At 40.6% G+C, this 21,055-nt stretch overlaps 1 protein-coding gene across 1 annotated transcript in view; it reads left to right on the forward strand.

Moving 5' to 3' along the window:
- The window catches only part of CNIH3 (cornichon family AMPA receptor auxiliary protein 3), a 48,763-nt gene that overhangs the window by 20,534 nt on the left and 7,174 nt on the right, over window positions 1-21,055 (forward strand). Inside the window, exons 2-3 of the mRNA XM_009901213.2 lie at window positions 5,073-5,141; window positions 8,983-9,030. Of these exons, the coding sequence (XP_009899515.1) occupies window positions 5,073-5,141; window positions 8,983-9,030 (117 nt within the window). The remainder of the gene's footprint in view (window positions 1-5,072; window positions 5,142-8,982; window positions 9,031-21,055) is intronic.

Raw genomic sequence — 21,055 nt, forward strand, 5'->3', positions numbered from 1 at the left:
TCTTTTCAGCCTTCACAGGCAGTGAAAGCTGTGCCATGCAGCTCAGTGGCAATCAAGATGTCATAGAAAGACATTGAGTTATTACATCACAATGCAGTTAACACTTATGATTTATAGGACATTACAGGAATATACAAGATGTTGTGACCAACTGTGGTAGTTTTAGGCAATGGCTTTAAAAAGTTTTTACTGATATTGAACAGAAAGTAGTAAAATGTAAATAAATCTCTGTTGGGTGTAAATAGGAAAATAATGATAATTCTAAATGATCCCATTGGAAGAGATAAGGGAATAAAACAAGTTGCCCCAAAACTATTTCTCTTCTCTTCTTGCTTCTTTGCTCTGGGAGAGACACTGACTCGCTTCTACCTGACCTTGGCTGCATTGTTTTGGCTAAGTCTAACATCCTTCTGCTCTTTTCTCTTCTCCCTTTTGTACAGGGGGATCAGGAGGAGGCAGGGAAGGAGAAGCTAGTAGTTTCCCCTGGTCTTTGACCAGGGGAGTCGTTGTGCTGTTTATTAATTGTAAACGCCTGTAAATATTGTAAATACTGTTTATCTTGTACATATTCATTGCATTCCAGTGTAGATTGTAGTTTAGCTTGTGAATACAGCTTTCATTTACTTTCAGTTGAGCTGGTCTGGCAAAGTTCATGTTGGGGGGCAAATTTCAACCCACCACACCTACAGACCCTCAAGCTTGAAATAACTGTTCTCATTGGAGATCACAGTGGAGGTGCAAACTCAGAGCAACTCTTATGGAGGGAGCTTTTCCTTGCTGTATTTACTTTGGTAGCATGAACCAGAGAAGTTCAGCTCAAGGAGAAAGAAGGAAAAAACATCTTCAACAAATATTTACCAACCATCTGAAAATTTAATTGTCAGAGTCAGTTCACATCATGGTAAGAAATGGGTAGCAAAAATTGTTCTTTCAGTGTGTCACTTTGTCAGTGTCACTGTTCTCTGCATTGTGTCAAGGCAGTGACTTATCTTCCATTTCAGGTCCTTTTGTGTTCCTACCTGACCTACTGTCTCTCACATGTTTTGTCAGTTGCTGTTTCTGCTCAACAAAAATCCAACAAAATAACTTGCCCAGCTTGTGTCAATATGGTTCAGACACAGTCAATGTTCAACACACTTTCCCAAATGCAGTGAATATGTCTATATGGCAGCTGACGGACAGGCATGAAGCTCCCAAACCTGTTCATCACCTTTCTGCCCTTGTGCTGAGTTGCAGATAGCCTAGGAAGTGCTGGTATGGGTGCTGTGAAAGCTGTGTGTGAGAATGGTGGGGTAGAGAAAGTGTTTAAATGAATTATTAAAGACAGTTTCTTCAAGATGGGATTGTGGTGCATTGACAGGGTGGTGGCAAAGAAACATATGTTAAGTGTTACTGTTCTGTGCTGTGGTTAGTGTGCTTGTCATCAAGGTCTGCTTTATCTTAACTTTTCTGAGGTGCCAATTAGCAATAATATCCAACTTCTTTGCTGTCACTGAATTCACACCCACACCAACTTCACTGCCACCCTAAAACATCACACTCAATTAAAATACATTTCTGTAAGAGCTCAATGATTAAAAACCATAATCTTCCTTTAAAATCAGAGATCATCATTAATTTCTGCCATTAATAGGTGAAATTTTTAGTTTGGGTGCATAAGACTGAACCCAAATTTTGTTTTCTTCCTCCATGCTTATGTGACTGCTTCATTATTCAAAGGTGCTGTTGTCTGCAGAGATGAATGCAGAAAGTGCAGGTCAGGCAAACAGGTTTTATAAATATCGTTGCACTTGCATCTGTACTGAAACATCCATTATCATCACAGCCTCATCTGTTCAGTATGTGTTTAAACTGGGGCAAACTCCTTGCTGACTTGCACTTGAGATTTTTGAGATTTGCAGATGGTGTGAATCACCAGAGAATGCAACCAGTATTTTTATAAACCTTCAGTTTTTATTTGGTGGATAGCACCCACAAGTACACTTCTGACAGCAGGGGAAAAAAAGGGAATGAAAAAAATCAAAAAGCCCAGCAAGGGCAGTGGTAGAACAAACTTCCTGCTATGTTTTGCAATGTGGAATCACAGGCAGCATTCTCCAGGTCAGAAAGTAGTTCAATAGCTATTGACCATTCAATCCTTGGCCCCCTTCTGCTGTAGTGTTAGAAATTATTGGTAAACATAGCTTTGGAAATAAGCAGGTAGCTTATTGCCCCCCCCCCTTTTTCTTTGAATTCCCACATGAATATCAAATGATCTTCATTCTCTTTCTATGGAGCTGTGTACAGCATTAGCTTTTACTAATAGAAGTACAGTTTTCCTCTGTGCAAGATCAGTTCCTAGCACATTTCCAAACTGCTATCCACTTAGCTATCTGTTTAACTTTGTGACTTGAGGATAGCCATTCTTCACGGGAATGCTCTATTTATTGTGTGGCCTTTAGAGAGATGAGGTCACTGATGTCCACCTGTATGTATGTTTTGTAATCTTGATGTCCACCCTGAATCAAATTAGATTGGCTGGCTATAAGATACTGAGTGTTTTGTAGAACACATTCATTTACAAAGTTAAAATGGTGGCAGTTCATATGGCAAAGTGCCCTGATGGGGATCTACCACACTGTCTCCAAGTGAATTACTCTGTCAAGATGCTGATAAGTATGGCAATTTCTGAGGTGAAACAGAGCTTGAGGATACCTGGATGCTGTTCCAGAGCATCCAGCAACTCTTACAAGCTGATGAATGGGAAGTAGGTAGCTGAAATACAAATGACTAGAAGATTGTTACTCTAGAGCATGGCCAGAACACCTCACGTCCTGTGAAAGCACTGTAAAATATTTCATGGAGACAGCAATTAGTTTGAGTTTTCTTTTGTAGTGGCAACTCCGACCACACAATGTCCTGAGGCACCAAAGCTGCTGCAGAAGGCTACTTATAATTGACTCATAGAGTCATTAAGATTGGAAAATATATTTAAGATCATCAAGTCCAACCATCAACCCAAAACTAGCATGACCACTCAACCATGCCACATCTACATGTTTTTTTAACACCTCCAGGGATGGTGACTCCACTATTTCTCAGCCTGTTCCAATGCCTGACCACAGGCAATGTTCTTAATACTATCAGTTGTTTCAGTGCACTTAGGAAAAATGCATGCATAACGTAGAATCAAATAAATACTGTGCCAGCTGGAGCACAGGAGGTTCCATGTGAACATAAGGAAAAGCTTTTTCGCTGTGAGGCTGACAGAACGCTGGAACAGGCTGCCCAGAGTGGTTGTGGAGTCTGGACACGTTCAAAACCCAGCTGGATGTGTTACTATGTGACCTGCTCTAGGCGATCCTGCTCTGGCAGGGGGGCTGGACTACATGATCTTTGAAAGTGTCTTAGTTAGGCTAGCTCAAGAGCCCTGCCTTAGTGGTTCAGTTTTTCAGAGCAACCTACTACTTCTTCATCTAAACATGCTTCAGGGTTATCATCTTGTCTCTGTGTTCAGTAAATCGTGAGAGGCTTTCCTGTATGTCTTGAAGGGAGTCTATCTTCTGGCTTTAGGGTGCAGATTCTCCAGGCTGTTGACTTGGACCAGTCTTTCCTCACAGCATCAGCTAGACCTTGTGCTGGCGGGATCTTGTACTTCACAGTTGTCTCCTGGTTTCTGTTGCTGACTACAAAAAAGGAAGAGCACATCACAGTCACCTGTTTTTTGTTTGGTGGTTATTTTCTGACCTCAAGGAAATTTCAGCTCATGCCACTGTTTACAACAGAAAAATACCTGTTACCACTGCACATTATTAAAAACAACTGTCACTCACAGCTCATGACAGTTCTCTGTCTTAAAGCTCCAGCTGTAAGTACCAGTGCAGTGAGCAAAGAGAATTTCTACTGATGCACAGAATCACAGTATCACCAAGGTTGGAAGAGACCTCAAAGATCATTGAGTCCAACCTGTCACCACAGACCTCATGACTAGACCATGGCACCAAGTGCCACGTCCAATCCCCTCCTGAACACCTCCAGGGATGGTGACTCCACCACCTCCCTGCAATCCCAAAGTAAAGCAGTGGCACAGCTATGAAAAGAGGCAGTTCTTTTACCTGTTACAGGGCCCTCTTTCCCCCTTTCTGTCAGTGCTCTCAGTGCTAGTGTTGGTGCCCAGATGCAAATAGAAATGTGTGCTTCTGGCTCAGATGGCTGTTACCCTCTTACAGTTGGTCCAACTGAGAATATGAAGAACTAGTCAAGAAGTATTAAATACAGAGGTGTCACAAGCCTTATTCTTCACAACTGTACTCTGACTCTCTCACAGTTTTCTCTTACCTTGTTCTAAACATCCACTGTACCTCTAATTCCTAACTTGCAGTGATGCTGCATCCATGGGGAGAAATGGTTCATTGATAATCACGCTTTATAGATCCCTTTATGGTTTTTTTCCCTGACACTTTGACTTGTCAGAGTTGAATAAACTGAATTCTGTAGAGTGCTCTTGTAAAACACCACACTTCTGATTTTAAATGCGCTTCAGTGTGATGAATGCAGCATTAGAGTGGGTTGTGGAGCAGTGCCTCGATTTGTGGATTGTGTATCTAGGTTTTATTCTCAACCCTCTCACCAGATGATTATATGAATCACAGGCCATTTTCAAGATTTCTGCTCCTGCATTCCATATCTGTAAAATCAGTGTGTTTTACCTGTGCAGCAGGTCTGTATCACAGAATCATGCAGAATGGTAGGGGTTGGAAAGGACCTCTGGAGATCACTGAGTCCAACCTCCCTGGAGATGCGTTCTTGTGTGAAATAATTCTGTCCTATTTGAAAGTTGGATAAAAGAACTGTAGCTGATAAGAGGGAAGAAATCTGGAAAGCAACAATGCTGGAAAGGTTATAGACAGGGTTTTATGGAGCGATGGGGTAATGGACTGTAGGTGTTACATGCGGGAACGTCCTGAGCTAAGGAGCACGTTGGGGAAGCTAGTTTCCCATATTTGCTATGGAAAAGGAGGAAGGGAGGTGATGCATCTAATTAGTCCTGATGAGCATTCATTACAATTTTTGAAAAACAAATTGTTTTTCAGATAATTGCCTTTGATGAACTTCGGACAGACTTCAAAAGCCCAATAGATCAGTGCAACCCAGTCCACGCGGTGAGTACAGCCCATGGCTTGCTAAGCAACAGCTGCTAAAGAGAGAGAGATGCTCTGAACCCTTGGTGAAAGTATGAGTGTGAAAATGAGTGGAAAGGCTGTTGTGAAGACAACTGTATCTTGGAAAATTGATTTATTGGGCCAGTCTTAGGAAGCCAGATGGCAGCTCTTTATGCTAATAGCTTTCCTGTTTGCTGAAGGAGGCAGGAAAGTAATTTGGAAGCTCAAAACCTGAAGGATATAAAAAGAAAGCATTAGCATTATATTTTTTCACTCTATGGCATGAGTTTTCTTCTTGAAATCACTTGCTTTCTCTACATTAAAGCGTGGGATGACCATCTTCTCTCATACTGTCTGTATCAATGAGTCAAAAGTTTGCAGGCATTTGATAAGAGATTCATTCCTAGACCTCTCTGTCCCATGGCAGGGCTCTAAATTCTCCTCTGCTGTAAGAACAAATAACACATTCTGCTACATCTGCTAGGGAAAAGGTTAAATATCATCCTGGGAGTGCAAACTCACTTTTACCTAATGAACCAAAAATTTAGGTATATGGAAATTCCTCTGTTAATTAAAACTGTAATCTAGGGTGATTTAGCTGACTACAGTTAAACAGGAATCAGATTTGTACCACCAGAATGGAGAGCAGAACTTGGCTCCCTGCCATCGCTGGGAATTACAATGATTATGACGGGTCTTGAATTTGATCTCTACAGGGTATCAAGTTATTTAATTGCCTGCAAATTATAACCAGATTCAGTAGCTAGGACTTTGCCATTTCACCTTGTTTTGTAACTCAGCAGAGCATTTGTGCTAGTGCTTAGAAGACTGATGATTTTAAGAGGAATCTTTACATGAACCTTTTAACAGGAAGCCTTGTTTACTGTTCTCTAATGCATAAGCAAAGAATGAGAACAGAAGAAAGCTGTTGTCTGAAGAAATCCTATCAATTACTTCCAGTAAATTCAAAACCAGATTACTTCCATAGAAGTAATCTGATTTTTTTGAATTCAATTTATCTGTTTTCACTTTCCATCTTGAGAACTGTACCCAAGAAATGTCTATTTAAATGTACCATGGAAATGCTCCATGGAAATAATGTCCTCTTATTTTTAAAATGGTTATGAAATTGCTTTCCAGGATTAAACCAAAAACAAACAAAAAAGTAGTTAGTAAGTCCCTGTTTCAGTCATGTTAGTGTCACAATCAAAAAGTTAATATTAGAGTGTCCATTGGAACACAGCAAAATATTCTGTGATGAGTTGATATATTTGATTCCCTTCTATGAAGTTTTCTCTGATGAAGTATGAAGCAATAATCTCAGAGTGCTTTCTTCTGCACAGTTGATGCACATGTTGATGCCTTTAATATTGACAAAAAAGGGAAATGTTTAACAAGTTATTAATTGTTTCTTATGTGTATGGTTGAGTGTATTTTCCTTTTGCTTTGTGCATAGTTGCTTGTGGCCATATTGCATTTGTTTGGTGGGGTAGTCATCTTCATTGCAGTGTAAGAATGTCAGATGTTTACTCCTGTGTCTTCCACAATGTTTTCATGACAGAGGGTAGAGCCTTTTTGACAAGGGAAGGCTGGATTAAGGAGAATTTAGTTCAGATTTACTGCTTCACACTCTATTACCTATGATTCAAAGACAGCCTACCTACTACTCCTCCAGGGCCAGCTACAGTTAGGCACCTGTCTTTTAAATGGAATTAAGAGGATTATCTTGCCCTCTCCACTTAGCTCCTACTGCAGGCAGGAAACCTTTCTGCAGCTTCACAGACACATCCACACACGTCCAATTTCCTGTTTGCAACCATGAGTCTAAAATTTCTGAATCTCTTTTAGATCACAGATGTCAGAGAGAGGCACAGTATTTGTCTGGCACCTATCAAGCTGCCACTGTCTCACTGTCTTTCCAAAGTGATACCTTTTTAAAGAGGAATAGCTTAAACTTGGGGACAGAAAGGGAAAAGAGACATATCTGTGGAAAATTCAAACTTGAAACAAATTTAAAGCATTTGAAAGGCAGAGAGTGTAGCTAAAGTTGCCTTTCCACATTGATGTATTATGTTACCTCTTTAAAAAGGGTAATTGTTTAGAATTTTTCCCCTCCATGTCTAAATGAAAATACTATCTGACAGTCTTCTAGGACAACAAAGCCACTCTGCCTTCTGCAGTGTAACCAACAGTATCACAGTATCACCAGGGTTGGAAGAGACCTCAAAGATTACCAAGTCCAACCTGTCACCACAGACCTCATGACTACTAAACCATGGCACCAAATGTCCCATCCAGTCCCCTCTTGAACACCTCCAGGGATGGTGACTCCACCACCTCCCTGGGCAGCACATTCCAATGGCTAACAACTCTCTCTGTGAAGAACTTTCTCCTCACCTCAAGGCTAAACTTCCCCTGGTGCAGCTTGAGACTGTGTCCTCTTGTTCTGGTGCTGGTTGCCTGAGAGAAGAGACCAACTCCCTCCTGGCTACAACCTCCCTTCAGGTAGTTGTAGACAGCAATGAGGTCTCCCCTGAGCCTCCTCTTCTCCAGGATAAACATCCCAGCTCCCTCAGCCTCTCCTCATAGCGCTGTGCTCAAGGCCTCTCCCCAGCCTCGTTGCCCTTCTCTGGACATGTTCAAGTGTCTCGATGTCCTTCTTGAACTGAGGGGCCCAGAACGGGACACAGTACTCAAGGTGTGGCCTAACCAGTGCAGAGTACAGGGGCACAATGACTTCCCTGCTCCTGACTCCAATGATGGGTTTATGCAGGGTGAAATCTAATTTTGTTAATGAATTTCTCATTGTGAGGCTTTTAAAAGAAAACCTCTCTTTAACTTGGCTTCTTTCTGTGACTCAGGCTTAGAGCATCTTTTGAGTCACAGTGCTTCATTAAAGTGACTTTCAGTAGTTCTGAATGCATCTGTGGCTCAACATTTCTAGGACATTTCACATATTCTTCACTAATGGGTTAAATTATAATATCAAGTGTTCCTCAGGTGCCCTCTTAGTGATAGAGGAAGGACAGCCATACCAAATTCCTAGTTGTTTTTCCACTTCCAGTTACCCAGCCTCTGGCTTCAAGATATCTGCAAATGCAACATCAAGTCTCTGTGGTATAGATTGGCACCATTGGATAGAGCCACAAATTCTGACTCAAAAAAAGAAGGTGCAGCCCCTGACTGAAGGCTAACACAGACTTGAATCCTCAGTTTATATTTTTACACCCAGTAACAGATACAGAAATAGCTTATTGGCACTTCAAACTGGGTAAATCGTTTGACTTTCAAGCAGTAGGTAGGAAGAGTGTACTATCATGTCAGATTAAGAACAAGTTTTCCTTCCCTGCAGCCATTAATTATGATCTTAACCTATTGTAATTGTATTGTGACTGTTTAGCTTGAAAAAGAGGAGGCTAAGGGGGAGACTTCATCGCTGTCTACAACTACCTGAAAGGATGTTGTAGAGAGGCTGGTGCTGGTCTCTTCTCACAGGTGATTAGTGATAGAACAAGAGGGAACAGCCTCAAGCTGCAACTGGGTAGGTTTAGACTGGACATTAGGAAAAAAAATAGGAAAAAAAATTCATGGAAAGAGTGGTCAGGCATTGGAATATGCTGCCCAGGGAGGTGTTTTGAGTCACCAACCCTGGATGTGTTGTTTGGATGTGGTGCTCGGGGATATGGTTTAGGGGTGAACCTTGCACAGTAGGGTTATCAGTTGGACTTGGTGATCCTGAAGGTCTTTTCCAACCTGAATGTTTCTGTGATTTCTGTAATGTATTATCTTTAATTTATAACACCAACTAATCTCCTACCTTTTGCCCACTTTTTCTTGGCAGAGAGAGCGGCTGAGAAACATTGAGCGCATTTGCTTCCTCTTGCGAAAGGTGAGCATCCACCAGCCTCGGGTTTGTGAGGCTGTTTATGGGAATCAAAGCCAGCCAGTGCCTTCCTCTTCTCTTTGAATGATCCTAATGCTCTGTTGATGAAAAGCTGGATTCTACTGCAGAAGTGGATGTCATGATGACCTTGTAAGGGCAGAGTAAGCCAAAGGACAAAAGGTTAACATGATAGAGGGTTTCTGGGTAAGAACTGAAACTTCAGAAGATCAGCCCATTCATTTTTGAGTCCATGCTTTTTGAAGGTGGTGAATCATTTTACAGTTGCAGCTTGAGGTGCTCTTACTGCACTGTCACCTGATATTTTTGTAGTACTGGCTTTAGAGATACCAGTTTTAAATTTTTATTTCCTTTTGTAAGTGTGGCTTGCTATTTGATAAACCAAACATTTTGTTGATGGCATATTTAAGTTTTTAGTGGCTGAAGAGAAAAGTTGATGTACTATTTGTTTTCACTTGACCTGAGAGATGCTAAGTGCCTCAGTTCCTGGGAGTTTTGAAGGAGCTGATAAATTGTAGGATTGGTGCATTAATGAGTTACTCATCTGTAGCTTGAACAATGGCATTCAGAAATACTAGTCATTCTTCTACCTCTGTCCCATTGAAGTAAAAATAATCATAGCTCCACATTATTCTTTTATATATGCTTGAGTTACTATAGTTTGCTTTCTGCAGAGTAGTAGTGGGGCCATCTAAATTATTCTGCATTCTTGCTTAAAAAGGTGATCACCAAAGTGTAGACTACTGACTGCATCCTAATCAAGGTGAGACCTAAATTCAGATGTGGTTTTAGGAAACTGATGGCCTCATCCTTAGAGGTTTTAGGAAAGTCAGTGCTAGAGATAATTGGTTTGAGGTGATCCAAAGGTGTAACTGTGACACCGTGCAGAATCCATGAAGTGTAATTTTCTAATCAGTCAAAGCTGGAGTCGTATTTGCTTGGCACCATTGTGAGCATGTGACTGTTAGGAGCCACATTTAAGTACTGAGCCTGTTTTTGTGACACTAGGGATATGAAAATAAGAGAGAGTACTTATCACCAATAGCTTTCCATTTTATCAAATAGGCAGGCAGCCAGTTTCAAGCTGTGTCCCAGTTTCTTTGATGCAAAGCAACTAGTGAGTGGTAGTGTATTAATGTGTGTGAGCCCCATGGGAGTGCCTTCCCTGCATCAGGGTTTAATTTTTATTGAGCCTCAGCCACACCGTGAGCAGCAAAATGGCTAATTACAGGCTCTGTATTCATAAGGGACTGGCTTGCTTCTGGTTCACTTAAAGACCTTGTTAATTCAGCTTCTTCTTCAAAGTTCTTTGGGGACACATTTGTTTTAATTGAGTCTACATGCAAGTGAAGGTAGGTGCAATAACTGCAGAAATTTTTAGTCTTGAAATCTCACAATCACTAAAGATAACTTTATGTAGTATAAAGGATGCGCTTTGTCAGGGGAAATTCTGGAAAAAGCAGTGAAGAATTGAGTGCCAGCTACATACACAGAGGAGAACATCACTTAGGATGCATTTGGCAAGCACCAAATGTGTCCCTCTTTATAGCTTTGTGTGGTTCTAGGTCTGTTTCCCTTTCTACGAAACAACAACATACCTGTTTTCATGTGTCTAGAAGTCAGGTAATTCTTTTAAAGGGTTTTGAAAACGGTGATGTTGTGCTGTTGATGACCTTAGAACTTAATTCTGCTGTAAATATGTTTTTGAAGAGGTTATAGATGAGCTATAAAAATATGTTCAGTTTCCTTAGGTGCTGGTTTTAGAAGGTGTTCTTGGGAATAATTCAATGGGCGTACAAGATGTCATCTAAATCTGATCCCAGTGGGCAAAGAGTTCCTTGAGAATGGATTTTCAAGTTCATCTCCAAAATATTTGGAGGAGGTTATTTACAAACTGTGAGCAGGTATATGAAATGTTAGCAGATGATATTATATAATTTATTTGCATTTTCTAAAACAAGAATGGGATTGGAATTAGATGATTGCTAAGGTCCCTTCCAACCCAAACCAGTCTGTGATTCTGTGAATGGAGGACGTAACTGTTCTGCAGACAGACATTTTCTGACATTTGGTTGGGGGAAAATGTTGAGTGACTTACAAACAGCAGAACTGGAACTTGGAGGGAACTGAAGTATTTCTTTCTACTGAATTATAGTTCAGTTAGGCATAAAATTCCTAAAACTGTGAGTGTAAGAAACTATTGTACCAGGACTCAACCCCTTTGCTTGACTTTTTGTTTTGTTTGGTTTGTTTTGGGGTTTTGGTTTTTTTTCCCCCTCTGTTTGGAGTTGGCTTTTTGTGGGGTTTTTTTTGCAAATCCTAAAGGGATGATTGGAGGAGAGCAAATTCAGCAGGAAATGTAACCACAGGCAAGGTGACATTAATCTCAAAGATGTTCCAGATGAACTGTCTTGAAAAATACAAACAAGCATACAGAAAAGAAACCCTGCAGGGACAACCTTTGAATTACCAAACTTAGCCAGCATTCCAGTAGCAGCAACAGTGAGAGTAGATTGTAAATCAGGAGCTGGGGTGTTTAAAACAAACCCACCAACCACCACAAAAACCATTTCACCCAATTTGTTTTGAAGATGACAGATTTGAACATTTTAGCTAGGATGTGGGGGATTGCCAATGCTTGGTCTGTTCTAGTGCTTACCTCACTATGGTATCCAGTGGAGCTGGATCTCTGGTGATAGTGGTAGATATTTAATCAGAGAATGTTAGGGGTTGGAAGGGACCACTAGAGATCATCAAGTCCAGCCCCTCTGCCAAAGCAGGATCACCTAGTGCAGGCTGCAGAGGAACACATCCAGGTGGGTTTTGAAAGTCTCCAGAGAAGGAGGACTTACTCTCTACTTGGTATTTCTGGTGTTTACCAGATTCAATTCTGGTTTATACCACACTTCAAAAATAGAATAAATCTCTCTTATAAATGTATGTTCCATAGTGTATACTCTAGTGCACATCACAGTTATGTTTTACTGTATTTACAGACTATGGTTGATAACCAAAACCCAGTGTTACCTTAAAGAGCAGTTGTAGAAGGTGTTCTGTTGAGACTGAGGTACTGTAAATAAAATGTAAAACCTAGTGAGTATAATACATAATTCCAGACACCTGGGTGTCTGTGGACAATTTTGTTTTGATATGTTTCCATATTAGTCTGCATGTTAGGAAGAAGTTCTTCACCATGAGTGTGGTGAGACACTGGAACAGGTTGCCCAGGGAGGTGGTAGAAGCCTCATCCCTGGAGGTTTTTAGGGCCAGGCTGGATGTGATTCTGTGCAACCTGATGTAGTGTGAGATGTCCCTGGCCATGGCAGGGGGGTTGGAACTGGATGCTCCTTGAGATCCCTTCCAACCCTAACAGTTCTCTGATTCTGTAAGTCTACAGCATGGTTCATTGAAATGCTTAATGTAAAGTCATATAAGCAAATTTAGCAAATGTGATGTATAATCACAAGGAATTTTTGAAGTGATGAGTATCCACCCATATGTAAGAAGGAATCATACTTTCTTCCTGGGGTTGTAAAACCTCTCAGGCAGAAACTACAGCCATAAGACAGTTTGTTGCTGAACTGGGATCAGCAGCAGTGGGTTTATATTTCGTAGCGCTATAAATTTTTTACAACCTACATAAAGATGTTTTAATTCCTCATTTGGTTATGGCTGACAGTGTTGCAGCATAGCCACACTGGAGGGATAAGTCTGCAGGGTAAATTTATAGCAGATTTGTGGTGTGTATTATATTCAGCACCTCATAACTGGTAGTCAGGATTTTGTCTTTGAAGTTTAGGTTGTTTGTGTCACCTCAGAGGAGAACAGAATCTGTAGTCTAGTCATTAGGTATCTTTGGACTGTGAATATAGCAGTGGTATTCTGCTTTACAGGACAAGGAGGCTGATGTTTCCAGAGTTCTGATAAACTGCTGCTGTTACAAAGATCAAAAAAAGGAACAAAAAAAGGCACCATGTGACGTGATTCCCATTTACAGTGATGGTTACAATGATGGAGCACATGAACTTAGTCCATTCTCATTAAAGACCAAAGAGTTCATCATTGTTACAGGTCTCTCAGTACATGCTGTGTTTCTTGATGTATCTAATGCTCTCTTGTTTCATCAATAGGATGAAACTGCTGAGTTTTGACTGATCATCTGGGTAGCAGCATAACTGTAAGGAGTTACACTGCTGCTGAGTGGCTAGGAGCATAAACCCTAATTCAGACAATGTGAATAACTTCTGAAGAATCAGTGTAGAATTCTGTGTCTAGAAAACATACTGCAGGTATCCAAATAGTTATTCAGTGTCTCCCTGTGACTCTCTGTGAATACAGAAGCTTGTTGCTGAGTAGCCATTGCTGTGTATAAAAGTATTTAAGTAAATACTGTGCATTTTAAAAATTACTTTCAGCATCTCAAAGATTTGGATTTGAGGTGGTGGAAGCCCCATCCCTGGAGGGCTTTAAGGCCAGGCTGGATGTGGCTCTGAGCAACCTGATCTAGTGTGAGGTGTGCCCATGGCAGGGAGGTTGGAACTAGATGATCCTTGAGGTACCTTCCAACCCTAACAATTCTATGATTCTCATAGTCTTGAGAAAAGGAGGCTGAGGGGAGACCTCCTCACTCTCTACAACTCCCTGAAAGGAGGTTGGAGTGAGAGGGGTGTTGGTCTCTTCTCCCCAGTAACAAGCAACAGGACAAGAGGAAATAACCGTATGTTGTACCAGGGGAGGTTTAAGTTGGATATTAGAAGAAACTTCTTTACTGAAAGGGTTCTCAGACACTGGAGCAGGCTCTCCAGGGAGATGCTTGAATCACTAGAGGTGTTTAAAAGAGGCACAGATGTGGTGCTAAGGGTTATAGTTTAGCACCAGTCTTGGTTGAGTCAGATAATGGTTGGACTCAACAATCTTTCTGGTCTTTGCCAACCAAACCAATTCTATGATTCTATGATAATTTAGGCACCATTTAAAGAAAACCCATGTAGTGCATTCTTGGTACTTATATGAATGTGTAGAATTTTGCAGTGAAACTTCAGAGAAACCACAAAAGTCAAACTGAGTAGAAAGCAGGGAAGAAATGCAAGGTCTTGATTTGATAATTCAACACCTGCCTTTGCAGCCCTTCATTTGAGCTAGGAATGTTTTACTCCTTAGAAAAATCATTTATTGCCTTCCCTCTGGGTTTTGAGAGGACTCTGTCCTGAAGGAGTGTGGCTAGTGTATATTTCCAGGAAGTCAGGGTGCCTTTTGATCAAATCACCCTGCATAGCTTTGTCAAGATCACAGAATCATAGAATCCATTGGGTTAGAAGAGCTGAACTTTCTGTTAACTGGCCTGATGAACAATATGAATGTGAAACAGTTGTTCGGTAACCTTTTTTAGCGGTTTAAATGTGTCATCTCTTCTTAGGACTGCAGAGATATTTGGAATTGACATTATAATATCAGAACTTTGCATTTTAAAGCTGTCTTCGGTACCTTCAAAAGGATGGTTTCAGGCTATTCTATTTGTCTTCTTTATGAAAGAAAATACAATGCAGGAGCAAATCTGCTTTTGTTGTATTTTGGTGGATGTTCTGTTGTCTTATATTTTACCAGCCTTAGAATTTTGCATTCTTTTTCAATGTCCTTAGTTGAATACTTTGATCTTTTAAAGCCCTGTTGTGCTTTGGCTGAAGATTCCTTTCAGCAAGACTTGGCTCTCCTTTTCTGTTGTGCTTTTGTTACTGTTTGTGTTACAGCAATGCTTCCAGAGCCTTATTGTGCCAGGTGCTACAAAAACCTCATCGCAATAAATAATGAGGACCAATTGTGTACATCCACAAGACATGTAGACATCAGGAAAGGAAGGGCTGTGCAGCTGATCTGATAATAGAAATCTTATTTTCAGGGTGCTGCTTAGTTTTCTTGTTAGCAGGCATAGTTAGACTCTTCTGTTTTAAATTGAACCTAAAAATGTGTTTGCTGTTTTTGAGGTGGTTCATTGAGTTAATAATTGCACACAGTCTTTCATCTCTACAGCAGCTGTTCAAATCCAGCTCAGTCTGGAGTGGGAGTCAAACTACTGTAGTTTGATGGCTGACTGTTTGGAATAGAATAACCTTGTGTGGTATGCTCAGAGACTTGTGATGCTTGCTCTACAGAAATACTAATAAACAATATGAAGAGATAGACCTCTGAGACCTCTGTCAACATCATTGTGAGAATGAGCTACACCCCCCCCGTGCTATATATCTGCACACAATTAGCTCCTAAGCTGCCTCAAAAGAAATTCTGGAGTTTGCATGTAGGCACTGAAATAAAGGATATTGCTGTTTCTAAAGCATTAATTAGATCTGCAAATTTTGTGGGATGTAAATTTGCCATGCTGTATTGCTTTCTGTCAGTCAGGACTTCGAGTGTAATTGCAGCATCTTGCATGAAACTAAATTAATTGAAGTTGTCTTTGGCTTGGAATGACATAGGACATTTTGAAGTGCCTGAGACTTCAAGTGTGTGTGAGACATAAAACTGGTAAGGGACAACAGGCTCAAAACTAGAACACAGGAGCTTAAACTGAAGGAAAAACTTCTTTCCTTCCAGTACCACATCTGGAAAGAGAGTCCTGAAGATCAGAATTGGAGGAAGTGTGGTATTTCTGGCAGGCAATTAATTCACTACCGACACTCATTTATTGTGTGCATTGTGCCCTCGCTATTTTTAGTCAAATTTACAAGTTCCTGAACTCAGCACTTTCCAAAAGTTAGAACATAAAGGTTGTTACTTTTAGCAGTCATTACCTGAGGATGTCTTTGTGCTTACCTAAGGATAATGAAAAGATACACCCTGCTGTGCCTGCACAGGTGTTCAGAGCAGGGGCAGATCATAAGGAGAAAAGTCACAAAACTATTGCAAGAGAGTGAGTCCAAATTTGTGATTCAGTGACAGCTTGGTTCTTACCCCTCTTTTACTCCAGAGTGGAAGGAAGATTTGTTAGTGTGTTGCCTGGTGGAAATTTAAGTATCTTTTGAAACTCATAATATTATTACTCATGCAAATATTTATGTATAAAAATATTTCAGGTTAACTCACTCTATTTTGCTGTGAATCTCATCTTTTAAATGTTTATTCAATAATCCAAGTGGCAAGCAAAGTATCCCCTGTAATATATGACCTCTTACTTTACAATTCAGATTTCCCCAGTACTGTTCTGGAGGATATGTAAACATATGTCCTTGCAGTGTCAAAACATCAGAAGTAACAGCAGAATAAGGTTGAGAATGCAGCAAAAAGGTACATGAGTAAGTGTTGCCCATGTGTACTCCTGAAAGCAGTGTACTTCTCAGCTGCTTGGGGTAATGTAATTTATGCATTTTATTCCTCAGAGCTGTGTTGGAGACACTGGCAAAATCTGACTTGCTAATGGACCTCTAATTTGGTATGCAATAAAGTAAATATTTGCATTTTAATAAAACTAAAGAAAGTGGAGTTGTATCGAATGTCACCGTTATGTTTTGCAGAATGCTTATTGTGGATTGAAGTCAGGATCAGACCCTGCAGAGCCACTATATGAGTACAAAAGCAATAGGATACCTAAAAATAGAGTGCAGTGATTTTTTTTACCTTGTACCTGTTGTATGGAAGCAAATTGTTTCTGGTGGGAGTGCAGTGTCCTGTCTTGCATTAAGGTGCTGATGTTTTCGATAAAGCTGTTAGAATAGCAGGGCAGGGACTGTCTTCACCATGTCTGTGCTGTACCAAATCTGCTTCCTCAGACTGACAGCTGTTACATGCCAGATACAGAAACAGCCCTTTCGTGAACACTTAGTTTTCAGCATTTATGAAACTGTCAATCTCAGGCAGACCCTCAGGAGAAGGCCTGAGGGCCCTTCCTGTGCCATGCAGATGGCTGAACTTCATTTTAATGATCACTGAGATTTCTGCATTCAGAGACCTGCCTGTGAAATGAGGGGCTGGTTTTCTAGATCCTAACAAACATGGAGGTATTCAAAACCTGCCTGGATGTGTTCCTGTGTTATCTGGTGTAGGTGATCCTGCTCTGGCAGGGGGGTTGGACTGGATGATCTTTCGAGATCCCTTCCAGCCACTGAAATTCTGTGACTCTGTAATTAAATCCATTTCATAACCCCTTTACCTGTTGCCTGTTACGACCTCCAACAGGCTTTGCAGTGCAGAAATATTTATAGGTATTCTTGATGAATGTCCCATAAAGACCTGGTCTTCCTCTATCACTCTTGTTAAAGTTATTATTTGTATTATGATAAATCTTAAATGTTCTAGTCATGAACTAGCCCCAGTGGAATCTATGGATTTTTGAATGTAATTATCCCCACATTGCAGAAGACAAAAAATGAGACAATGAGAAGTGAAATGATGGGCCTAAATATAGGCATGTTTAGTAGCTGAGGTAGAGCATCCAGAAATCCTGTGTTTTATTATTAGATCTGGTACTGTGTTACAGATGGATATGGAGTGCTTTGTGAGAATGGTAATTAGGCTTTCTGCTACTCATTTTTGTCTGGTATTTGTGCTGTGGAGTGACTTATGTTCACATCCACTTAGCACTGTCTAATGAAATTCCAAGAGTGCATTAGAATAATGAAATTACCTTTGTAGAGCATGGGTGGTGTGCTGCTTTGTTTCACTGTCATCCAAGAAGGTGGAGGGGTGAAAACATAGATGTTGCATCCTTTATTTGTGCTCTGCATTTGGTCCAGAGCACTGAGTCTTGCACGTGTGCACCATTGCTCTCCCAAGATAAAATGCAAATCTGTGCATGTCAGCTTAGTAGGTACAACTGTAGGAGATAGATAGATAGATAGATAGATAGATTTGGAATCCATTTTCCAGACATTTTCTTCTCAGCTAGTTGCATACATCACAGAATCACAGAAAGGTGACAGTTAAAAGGGCCCTCTGAGGATCATCTAGTCCAACTCCCCTGATAAATCTAGGCAGCAAACTGCCGAGTACTTGGTTTTAAATTACTTAAAACACTTTAGGTGTAGGTTTGTGTTATATCAATTTCAATTTGATTGCTTTAAGTGACTAGAGAACAGAGCTTGTAGAGACATGAGCAAAAGTGAATTTGCACAGGAGGACTGAAAGAAATTGAACCTGAAAATTTGATCCGAAAGTCTTAGTGTATTTACTGTGACAGCATCATATTGGGCTCTAGGGCAGCTTTTCAGAGGAGATTTTGGAAGTGAAGTTGAATTACAGAATGGTTTAAGTTGGAAGGGACCTTAAAGATCAGCTGGTTCCAACCCCACTGCCATGTGCTGCAGGGACACCTTGCACTAGACCAGGTTGTCTAACCTGTCCTTGAACACCTTCAGGGAGGGGGTATCCACAACATCCCTGGGCAACCTGTTCTAGTGTCTCACCACCCTAAGTAACTCAAATAATTTGAAGTAGATTAGAAAGATACAGCAGAAAGTGGAAGCAGGAAGCCTTCCTTTATTTCAAGAGTAAATTTAATGTGTTTCATGTGTTTGCTCAGTGCAAGCAGTATGTTTAAAACTGTTGCAAATATTAAGATGTATGGGTCTGTGTATTTACATTACACACAGCTGACCCTACTTCTTTGGTTTGTGCAACAGCAGGAGGAAACAGATAGGATTTGTTTCAGTGTATGTATATACCACATACATGCACAGTCTGGGCTGTTTCTGATTTCCCTGTTTTTGAGTTTGCCTGCACTACAGTTCTGTGTTGTTCAATTAGGAAAATTCCAGAGTCATTAAATACTTGCCTCCCTTTGGTCTCACAATGTTTTTAGTTCAGCAGCTTATAATCCCAATATCTGAGCTTGGATCTAGCAAGCTCTATCAGAGCAGGCTTTAAGTTATAGTTTAAATAACTCTTGTGTTCTGAAAACCTTTAGTATGTCTCCATCCCCTCTTTCCCTGCTACTGATGAAAAGCAGATCTGCATGTCAGCTTTAGCAAGGGATATGGTGGGGAAAAGCAGCAAAATGAGCACCATAGGGACAAATTGCAGCTGTCCTTTAGTAGAAGCAGGTGCAGTAGCATTAACCACTGCAATAAAGCAATGTGCAGTTAGATCAGCCCTAATTCGGAGCCCTGGAGTGATTCCATGCATGCATGGTGTTTTCAGTTTCTTGTTGCTTTTAGATGGATGGAGAAGGGCTTATTTGTTTGTAAGGTGAATCACCAGAGCTCTTACTTTACCTGAAAGAGATTTGATCTCCACTGCTCCTCAGTTTTTCCTTGCCCTTGGTGGGGGAAGAAGGCAGAAGTTGTCTCATCCTCTGACAGCATAATGAAGACTCAGAAACCTTGGGAAGGGCAGAGTGTCTAACAGCTGGCAATTTCTGTGGATGGTGTAAAATGTGTGGTTACAGTATGGAGGCTGGTGTGCACAGATGGAAACTGATGTAGACTCAGAGTCTTTTGAGGGGAAAAAACCCAGCAAGTCTGTGAGAATTACTATTATTGTGTAGCACTCAGGAGTATTGATCTTAAGAGAAGTGCTGGAAAGAAGCATGAGGTCTTGGCAGGTCAGTGGCTTAGCAGTGACTGGGAAAACAGTTTTGATTCACTTCTTGGGGTTGAATTTTTAAGCATAAGAATTTAATAGCACAAATGAAGAGAAATTTATATTCCTGCTGTAATATCTTCCCAAGTTTGGTATCCGTGAGGTGTTTTATGTGTTCTGTTTGCTGTTGAGACAAGCTGTAAGACTCATTCTATGTAAAAACAATGTCGTGTTCTGTAAAAGCCAAATTACATTTGAGGAGGAAGTATCCATATGGCATAAATAAATTAAGGAGGAAAAGTACTGGCAGGAAAATGTGGGTTTCTCTTCTGTGTGAGAGCAACAGAATATATTTAGGAAATGGGAAATAGAATAAATTTATGCAGGAGTGAGCTTCCTGAGGTATGCTGCTCTGCAATTGCATTCTGAAGAGGTCTTTGTATTCCTATAAACACAAAGAAGCTGCTGACAGGTGTTTAGCTTCAGTGCTTGTTTCCCTCATGCTTCAGTTTAACCAAAACCTAGATGCCTATACACAACAAAGTCTGCCTTATTTTCTTTGAAATTAGAGGGGGAGAATCTGCATGGCCCTTTGTGTGTACTGCTTTGTATGAGGATGCATTGAATGTTTATTTTGAGATGGTACTGAGTATGATACTTACCTAAGATTTTACACTTTAATTGCAAGTGATGGGTTGTGAATAAGGATTTTGAATACTACTGATACTGAACTGTATATATCAAAGCAGAATTTGTATAGTAGTTTCATTTGCTTATGGTGTTTCATTTGCATAAGGTGTTTCTAGTTAGCAGCATTTTGGTCTAAAAGCTGAACTCTTTTTCAGGTTTTTCGTGGTTTTCCACCTGTAAATGCCAACCAGCAGTACTTCTGGTGATAGATTCATAATGCTGTTCAATAGCTTGCAGCTCAAGGTGACCAAGGTGTAGTCCTTGAGAAGTGTTCTGCTTTGCCAGTTTCTCCTTTTCTGTAACTGTATTAAGACTTCATCTGTGTCAGAAAGCAGAAGTTATCTGAATCAGGGTGTTCCTGGTTCAAAATAGCAGTATACCATTTATATCTGAACATGTTTACCATCTGACAGCTGCCTATGGTCTCCCAGGAATGAGTTAAGCACAGTAGTTTACTTCCTATTGCACAGCTATTTGTATCACAGAAGTTACTATTGCAGCTAACAGCAGGAACAAGGGTTGACTGCTGCTCAGCCAGCTTTTCTTCTCTCCAGGAGCAGAATGCTGCATTGGGTAAAGTTGACTGGAAGTTTCCATTGTTTTCAGATGACATTGTGTCAAACTGCAGGATGATTTTCATGGCCAAGTACTGAGGCAGTGTTATTCTTCAGTTGCTTATCCTCATAAGCCTTGCCATTGTACAATACACTTTATGCTTTCAATTCTCTCACCTCCTTTTAGATTTGGTCACTCAGGTGAATTGCCTGAATATAAATGGTAATTGGCTTTGCAGGCTGGGCTTGGTTTGCTTCTTTGC

The sequence above is a fragment of the Dryobates pubescens genome, chromosome 2 (genome assembly GCF_014839835.1).
Source record: "Dryobates pubescens isolate bDryPub1 chromosome 2, bDryPub1.pri, whole genome shotgun sequence".
In the NCBI taxonomy this organism is placed as follows: Eukaryota; Metazoa; Chordata; class Aves; order Piciformes; family Picidae; genus Dryobates; species Dryobates pubescens.